At 40.0% G+C, this 9,667-nt stretch overlaps 1 protein-coding gene across 1 annotated transcript; it reads right to left on the bottom strand.

The window, feature by feature from the left end:
* Window positions 1-7,695: 7,695 nt before the first annotated feature.
* gpr25 (G protein-coupled receptor 25) lies at window positions 7,696-9,057 on the bottom strand. Its single transcript, XM_037447792.2, has one exon. It carries the CDS (start codon window positions 9,055-9,057, stop codon window positions 7,948-7,950), a length of 1,110 nt encoding a protein of 369 aa, XP_037303689.2. The 3' UTR covers window positions 7,696-7,947.
* Between the last annotated feature and the right edge of the window lie 610 nt (window positions 9,058-9,667).

The raw sequence follows: 9,667 nt of genomic DNA, 5'->3' as shown, positions 1-9,667 counted from the left end.
ATCCAAAACGTGTGTTTTAATAACTTGAATTATAATTTTTTAATTTTTTGTTGAGCCACTAGAGAGCACCAGTGCGTTACATAAAGGTGTTTAATTCTGTAATCCACGTGATCATTTGTCGGGGACCAACGCGTACATACTTTTTAAGTGACTAAAAACCTTGTCTGGTTAAGTTAGTTTTTCTTCTAAGCATTTTTAATGAAACGCATTTATATGGTGAATTAGTAGTAGGGTAGATGGTGCCTTAAACCAAATCAGCAGAAATCAGAATGTAAATAAAATAAAATATTGGAAAGTAATAATGAAATATACTAAGGTTTCAACAATATATCACTTCGACTAAATACATTCGAAATAATAAAATAGAATGTTCAGCTTACTGCTATCTGTCAACATTAGATCCAACAGTATAATCTTTCCACAAAAGGCAAAAACATTTATTTTTTTACAGTAACAAACTCATCATTTTAGCCATTCACTCATTTCAGAAGGTAGGCTGTGTAAAGTGTAGCCACTGACCTCAACATTACTTTAAAAAACCTTGTGATGGTCGTTATGAAAGACATTGTACTCACATCTGTTGTGTATTAAAAAACATCTGAAGCCAATGGATGTTCTTGCTGGGGACATTTATATTCCATGACAACTCTAATAAGACGTTTTGGCTGAATATGTCTTTAATTTGGAGAAGAATGAAACCGTTTATCATTATTTAGAATTGATAAAAGTATTTCTTTAAAAAAAATAGATTAAAATGCTGATTCAGTGATACTTACATGTCAATAAATTGATATTGTTGTGTAATATGTGAAACTGTTCCAATTTAAACATACACGTATTTCATGATTAAATTCAGTTTTTTATTCACCTCCTGTCAGATAAAACAACTCCACCACTAATATCCAGAGAAATTTAAGTACAAATGTATCCCTCTTTTCTCTCTATATGGTATATCCTGCACAATGGACCCAGTTAGAAACACTGAAAGCTTACCTCCTTAATTCAGGTATCATCAGCATGAGATTTTCTCAGTAAACTGATAATGTCCATAAAGTGTAGATCACTCAGATAGTTCAGCATTGTATGGAACAAGGAAACAACAGTCAATCGCCTAAACCAAGTGTGGCAGAATTGGCATTACCGCTGTGTGAACCTTCTGCTTGTAGGTGGACTTCTTTTCTTTTATCTGTTTGAGGTTCATGCTTTATACAATTAGAATACTCATTAGAGAAGTTGAAGGCAAGTTCACATACAGAGCAACATGCAAACTGTAATGAGTCACTGACAACCACTGAAAAAGAGAACTGCCACAGGACTGTGGGAACATTGTAAGTTCATAATCTCACAGACCTCAAACACTTCAGAGACTGACTCAAAAATACTGATGAGACTCGGGTGGCAAGGTCACGCCTTTCATTTTCTGTGTGCCAGACTAAAAGAAGCAGTCATTCAGTTCATTAAAAGGTTTTGTATTTTGCTATGAATTTGTTCGTGGGTTGTTTCAACCCAGTCTCCAAAAAAAGCGTGAAATGGCTACGTTGGTCCACCGTGATAAACGTAGTCATGTCACGTTTTCCCCCAAAATAACGTTACTATGTTACGTTTCTTTTGGCCCATTCATTTACATTGCTTTGCAAATAGGTCACGTGACTATCAAGTTTCCCGGTAGCAAAAAGAAAAACATGGCGGACGGTCAGCATAATCTCCGTCAAAAACACAATATTTTAAGAAAGCATCAGCATTTGTATGCATTTCGATGGCATTTCTAGCGAGAAGTATGCGTTATTCTTTCATAATCTTCTATCAGAGACTGTAGAAGACCTTCCGTTTATTCGTTTCTGCGAAGATTTGAGTGTCTCTTTGAGAAAGCGTGGCTACGCAACGCCTTTAACGGCGCATTATTAAAAAAACACTTCCAGTGGGGGCGTTACCGTAAAGAAGCGTTCAGCCTTAAAGCCACTAATCGCCAAACAAAACAAACTCAAAGCACACGAATCACATTATGACTTTTTAAACATAAATTCCCTTACTTTTATGAGTTTTCAATGAAAGAATGCATAATTTCCGGGTGTAGGCAAGCCCGGGACATCCCGAATTATGGGCAATTTTGATTTGTCCAGCTTTTTGACAGCTCCAGTCCCGACTTCCAATCACAGCCTCCTAAGTCAATGACGCGCCTTAAACTCTCGGTTGTTGGGTGAGTGCAACTTCCCCCCCCCCGAACATTACGTCTTGTTTACATGGAAAAGGGGGGCGGGGCTTCGCCTTCAGAGCGGAGCGTCATTTCTCGCTCCACACGTCTCCTCTTTTTACTGGCCAGGAAAACGGGCGATCTATCCCACGTGGGTCTGGCTCCATTCCATTGGCTCTGACGAATCCACGGAGAGGCGGGACTTATAATTTGCCCGGCAAACGGAGAGATTTGAACTCCATTGCTTGCCCTGTGCGTGAAGTGGCCGTGAGGCCTCCACTAAAGTCTCTCTCTATTTGTTCTGCTTTACTCAATAAAAGTAAAACCTTTACAGATATACTGTACACACACTAGGCTAACATAACGGAGATTCCAGGCTTTGTCCCTTATGTTTTATGGGGATAAAGCCTCTGTAAGTAGTTTTTTCCCAAGCAAATCTGAGTTTCTTCTGTTTTTTGTGTGTCCCATACAAATATCAAAATATATATACTGATTTTCACATCCAAACACACTCACTTATGTTCCCTTTTATCATGACAACAAGAAATTTCAAGATAAACCTTTTGCTTTCATAAATATGACAGTTTTAGTGTGTAAATGCCCAGCAGTGTACGGTCCGAGGGCCCCTATCCGGCCACTTGTTAGATGGGTTTGATGGGTTACTGACTAAAATATATGCCCCCACCCCCTAACTTGATTTAGGTCTGTTGCCTCAGGGCAACTTGTAAATATAATAGGTCAAACAAGCAATGTAAGCATTAAGAAAGTAGTGCATTTTGAGCACATTAACCACAAATGGATTCAAACATAAATTCAAAAATATTAAACAAAGAAATTAAATGACCAACACTGTATGTACAAAATCCACATACAAAACATGTAAACTTAAAGGGCTTTTTTGTGTCAAATTGTATGGCATACACATTCAACTGGCCTACAATAACCTGAAGAATGTCTTAAAATACTGAAGGGGGGGACATGATATCATTAGAAATGTTATGCCAGAGGGAGCACAGAATGTATTGTGGGGTGTTCAACAAGGAGGATTTTCAACCTCTACTATGTCTCCATCCTCATCTTGATCGACAGACTCACTGTCACTATCATCAGACATGCGTTATCCTAGTTTTAGTGTGTAAATGCAATTTCCAGCATGAGGCCTAAAAAACGCCTACAGGAATAAAAGGGTTAAACCAGATACAACTTGCTTGTTTGACTTACTTGACTTATTATATTTAAAACTTGCCCTGAGGCAGTTAGGGGGTGGGGGCATACATTTTAGTCAGTAACCCATCCAACCCATCTTGAAACTCAGTCGAAGGAGTCTAACGCCGGAGTCACAGGGTGCAACAAAACGCTGTAGTGAAAAAAGTGAAGGCCGAGGCATGCTGGGTGAAGTGCGATCCCGGCCCTTTCGGGACAGTGTTGTGCCTGAACGCGTTCATTGAACGATAGTTCATGAACTCGTTGATATTTTGGGTGAACGTGAACTGAACGTACTGTATTAATGCCCGATGAACGTTACTGTGAACTCGTTCATTCTGGTTTCTACGGCACGTTCTTTCAGGTTAATGTCGTTCAATGGGGTGCCAGATTTCTATAGAAAACACACCGTAAACGCGCATTGATAAGTGTAGCAGAGGCGGCGTATAATAATTTTAAAGAGTTTTATGAAGTTACTGACAAGGTCGGTAAGGATGGGAGGAATCTGACCTTTCTTTGCAAACATTTGCACCTTAATGATTACTGTCCTGTTTTTCTTTTTATAATACCTTATTTAAAAAAGACCATTCAAGCAGCATGTGTTTGAGAATGTAGTGTAGGGGTGAACTCTGCAACTGCTGCTAGTGTGGAGTGAATGACAGCAACATTAAAGCAACAAAGGGGAAATGCTGTCCCCTCAATGCTAATGTAAACCCTGGTTGGATAAGGATTCAAAATTGGATATGAAGATTAAATCTGATGCATAGCTTCAGTGTTAAAACTGATCAAATAATTGCTGTCTGTGGTTCTGGGCTGTGGCAATAATAAAATAAAAAAAATAGCTCGCAGCAACGTATGGAAAAAAAGAACTAAACTAGTTCATTTTTTGGAACCGTGAACTTATTTCAAATATTTTGAACTATGAACTGAACTAGTTTATTTTTAAAATGTGTGAACTAAACTTTGAACTAGTTAATGTAGAAAGTAAACTTTACCAACACTGGCTATAGGACCCCGGAAGATGATGAACTATGCCTGGGAAGGGCGAAGCCATGCCGGTACGAGCATGATGTGCAAATTAGTCGTCAGATCAAAGTATAGTAGTGATAGACTAATCGAACCATCTAACAAGTGGCCCGATAGGGGCCCCCGGACTGTACACTGCTGGGCATTTACACACTAAAACTGTCATATTTATGAAAGCAAAAGGTTTATCTTGAAATTTCTTGTTGTCATGATAAAAGGGAACATAAGTGAGTGTGTTTGGATGTGAAAATCAGTATATATATTTTGATATTTGTATGGGACACACAAAAAACAGAAGAAACTCAGATTTGCTTGGGAAAAAACTACTTACAGAGGCTTTATCCCCATAAAACATAAAGGACAAAGCCTGGAATCTCCGTTATGTTAGCCTAGTGTGTGTACAGTATATCTGTAAAGGTTTTACTTCTATTGAGTAAAGCAGAACAAATAGAGAGAGACTTTAGTGGAGGCCTCACGGCCACTTCACGCACAGGGCAAGCAATGGAGTTCAAATCTCTCCGTTTGCCGGGCAAATTATAAGTCCCGCCTCTCCGTGGATTCGTCAGAGCCAATGGAATGGAGCCAGACCCACGTGGGATAGATCGCCCGTTTTCCTGGCCAGTAAAAAGAGGAGACGTGTGGAGCGAGAAATGACGCTCCGCTCTGAAGGCGAAGCCCCGCCCCCCTTTTTCATGTAAACAAGACGTAATGTTCGGGGGGGGGAAGTTGCACTCACCCAACAACCGAGAGTTTAAGGCGCGTCATTGACTTAGGAGGCTGTGATTGGAAGTCGGGACTGGAGCTGTCAAAAAGCTGGACAAATCAAAATTGCCCATAATTCGGGATGTCCCGGGCTTGCCTACACCCGGAAATTATGCATTCTTTCATTGAAAACTCATAAAAGTAAGGGAATTTATGTTTAAAAAGTCATAATGTGATTCGTGTGCTTTGAGTTTGTTTTGTTTGGCGATTAGTGGCTTTAAGGCTGAACGCTTCTTTACGGTAACGCCCCCACTGGAAGTGTTTTTTTAATAATGCGCCGTTAAAGGCGTTGCGTAGCCACGCTTTCTCAAAGAGACACTCAAATCTTCGCAGAAACGAATAAACGGAAGGTCTTCTACAGTCTCTGATAGAAGATTATGAAAGAATAACGCATACTTCTCGCTAGAAATGCCATCGAAATGCATACAAATGCTGATGCTTTCTTAAAATATTGTGTTTTTGACGGAGATTATGCTGACCGTCCGCCATGTTTTTCTTTTTGCTACCGGGAAACTTGATAGTCACGTGACCTATTTGCAAAGCAATGTAAATGAATGGGCCAAAAGAAACGTAACATAGTAACGTTATTTTGGGGGAAAACGTGACATGACTACGTTTATCACGGTGGACCAACGTAGCCATTTCACGCTTTTTTTGGAGACTGGGTTGGTTGTTTCGACCTTCAACATTACAATCAATCGTAAAGAAAATATTTGCCAAGCGGCCCTCTTGACTTCTCATTGTAGATACAGTATATGCCCATCACGGTAGCATGCATCAACCAATTAGGTTAAAAACAGTATTATATGTCATGCCTGTGTAATATGAAACATCAATTTAGATAACAAAAATGAGCAGCTGTGATCCATTACTACTGGTTTGAACCCTGGCCCCTTTTGTATGTGGGGAGAGTGGGCAGGGGATGGGGGGGGGGGGCTGCTCTGTTCTCATGTTAAAGGGGAACTCTATTACTTAAAACTATTACTTCCCTTCTTTATGTGCTTCTTAAAACGTTGTTACATGTAATTATCACTCCTCAAAATGCATATGCATTTACCACTTGGTGGTTTACAAGAGAGGGAGCCTGAGATATATGATTTACGATAAATTATTTTTATGAAGAGTTTCTCTGTAGTTGTTGTGCATGTGACAATAAAATTTGTGAACTTGGACCCAGCAAGATATTAACAAAACATTATCTGACTTGGCCATACTGCCAGAACAGAGCCCCTTCTATACTGCCAAGACTGTTCATGTAAGAGCATTCTTCAGATTAGACTGTGAAAGAACAGTTTAAAATAATCCCCTACACGGCTAGTCTATCTTATATCATACTGATCTGTGACGGTTTTCTGTGACAGAGAAAAGCTGATCAATGAGTTGATGAAGAAACTCATTGAAGCAGGCAAGGGGAAATTTCACAATTCCTGCACTCAAAGCCTGGCATCTGATTTTCTCATATTTAAAAGTGCACGTACACAACTGAAAAAAGAAGCAGGCTCACAACTTTCATGTACTTACAGTTACTATGAATACATTTAAAGAAGTTACTTAACGGCGCCTCTTGCCCGAGTGAGTTTAGCATTCCTCCGCTGCAGAAACTTCATGTTAATTTGCTGTTGCTTTTATTATTCTTTTGCATTTTTTGAACCCCTTTGTGAATACATGTTATTCTAACATACTGCACTCCACTAGCTTCTGCTTCCTGTTTCAGTCAAATAAAATGGTTAATCTTAGGTTTCAAGTTTAGTATTTCCTTTGCGAAAAGGTGTCGTGTGATTCTCTTGATACCTTTTTAACATATGTTTTTCATGCAAAACTGAAAGCAGACTGTGAAAGCAAAAAACATAAAAAGCAAAAAAAGATTAACCTGAGAGATCAGTCATGTTTTTAAGCTTGAGAGAACCAGTACATGAATTCTACTTAAAATATAAAAAAATATATATACCACTCAATTACTAAAACTCGGCACTTGTACATTAACAATGGGGATTACTACATTGGAGAACTGCATAAAATGTTAATTCTCTGCATTTTATTATTTTAAATTGTACAAACAGACAAAACTGCTGTTGCAACAGATACAATGGAAAATTCTTTTCAAATCATTTCCTTGCTTTTAAGTTTAGAAATGCAATTTTACAATTTACGATTTCTAAGATTTTTTTGCAAACATCTGTTTGATTCAAGAGTCAGATTTAAGTCACAAAAACACAAAAAATTCATTTTTCAGTTTTATTTCGACAAGTTTGTTACAACATCATATAAGTGTATCTTCAATAAAAGCCTTTCAAGGACCAAACATTTTACAATAACACAATCATATCATCCCCGCTCTCTTTGTCCCCCCCCCACTCTCTCTCTACAAATATAAGGCAATAATTCTGTTTTAAATCATATTTACACCTCAAGATTGACACAATTGCACCCAATTAATGCAGCAGGTTTTTTAGGGGTTTCCTTCAAACAAACAAATTACAAAATAAGTTGATACTCTATTAACACTATTGGACTATATTATACACTTAAACCCTACAAAAGCATGTTTTTGAATGAAGAACATTTGAATAAAGGAAATATTTGACAAAGTAAATCACATTATCATATTAACTGAAACAAACCACCATGTGGTTAAACTTATTTGCATATTTAACCATGCCTTGAGAAAAATAATGACAACGTCCCCTATTATCAAGATGAGTATGACCATTTTTAACATACTTCCTAATAATACTAGAATATCTTTCCAAATATTCTCCTCTTACTTACACATCTGCAGCTGAGTTGGCTGTTGTTCCATAGCTATCTGAAGTTCCAGCGTTGGTGAATGAGGCTGAAAAGTTGTAGTTCTGCAGTAACTTTGGCCTCCCTGTGACGGTGTTGAACAGGATCGCGGCCCTTCTCCTGAAGTGATGATCGAGGAAGAAGTAGATGGCTGGATTCACACAGCTGTTGAAGAACGCCACGCAGCACGAGACGAGGAGCCCGTTGCTTTGCCACGACAGAGCATCACAAGTCAGGTTAACGCCTGCGAGCTCCGAGCCAATGATGACAACCTTGACGACGTTGAAGGGGAGCCAGGACACCACGAAGGCCACTACGATGCAGAAGACCATCTTGAGGGAGTGCCTGCGGCGCGCTTTAGCCCTGGGATTTGCTGCACAGTGGCGGTTGAGATGCACAACAATGGTGCCGTAGCAGAGCACAATGATCAGCACCGGGAGGAAAAAGGTGAGTAACGCCGTGGTGAGGCTCAGGCCGAGTAAAAAGGGTGATCCGTCATCCTCTAAGCAGGCGGGTCCGTCGCCCTTCTGCACCACCGTGCGGATCACCAGTGATGGGATGCCAAGGACCAGGGAGCCAAACCACACGGCGGCACAAGTGGTACGGACGCACCGTTTGTTCCTGAGGTACCTTGAGTCCAACACCTTCACCACGGCCAGGTAGCGATCGACACTCATGCAGGTGAGAAAGAAGATGTTGGAGAAACGGTTTACAGCTATGATGTAACTGCTTAGTTTACAAAGGAGCGGCCCAGCTGCCCCAAAGTCCCAGGAGCCGCCCTGGCTGGCGGAAACGGCCCAAAGAGGAAGAGTGAGGACGAAGACGAGGTCGGCCAGGGCTAGGTTAACAATAAATGTGTCCACCAGACGCCGACCTGTCCTTCCTTTCAGGCCCACCACCAAGATCACAAAGAGGTTGCCCAGAAAGCCTGTGAAAAATATAAGGAAGTACAGAATGGACACAAACATGCTGGATCCAGGGAGGCGTGAGCCAGGACAATCCGTGTACCCTATTGTGCCATTTAAAAAACCATAGTCAGTATAGTTCTCTGAGTAATAATAATCATGCTGATAGTCATCGAAGGCGTCCATACTGAACTGATCACAGAGTGAAACTGCTGTCTTGGCACAGCGCAGTGAGTCAACATACTGCCACCTGTAAAAACCACAGAAAGATGTGTTCTATTTGGCTCTGTTTCTCTGACTTCTCAGATGTGCATTCCTTTGAATGGCTGTGATAACTTCCTCTAAGTGTTCTTCCTTCCTTTTTTTAACGGTTTGAGAAAATGTCTGTTTGAAGCTTGACGAGCAGCGTGGTGCCCTGATACGACACCCAAGAAACCCGGGTAAATGAAAACATCCAATGCAAAGGAAATGTAGATACGTTTATATAAATAACACTTATATATAACACTTACATTTCCCAAGAGAGAAATTGTGTGTGTTTTCACAATTACATGGCATAATAATGTAGATATTTGCTCACATGAATTTCTGCCTTATGGATGTATATATATATATACGTACGTCAATGATCTGCCACACTTTAAGCCTCTTGTTCGAGGTGGTATACTGGTTGTGTGTCCAGTAGGGGGCAGGTACGATTTACTTGTGTTTTATAAGTGACCTGCTGCATGAATACAGACTGACAAATACCACAGATCCTCTGCAAAAGAAGTTTCGTTCACTTAACATTCAAATT

Source organism: Pungitius pungitius, chromosome 8 (assembly GCF_949316345.1).
Source record: "Pungitius pungitius chromosome 8, fPunPun2.1, whole genome shotgun sequence".
In the NCBI taxonomy this organism is placed as follows: domain Eukaryota; kingdom Metazoa; phylum Chordata; class Actinopteri; order Perciformes; family Gasterosteidae; genus Pungitius; species Pungitius pungitius.
Note: the sequence above shows the minus strand (reverse complement) of the source record. Positions and strands in the feature narration are given on the sequence as shown.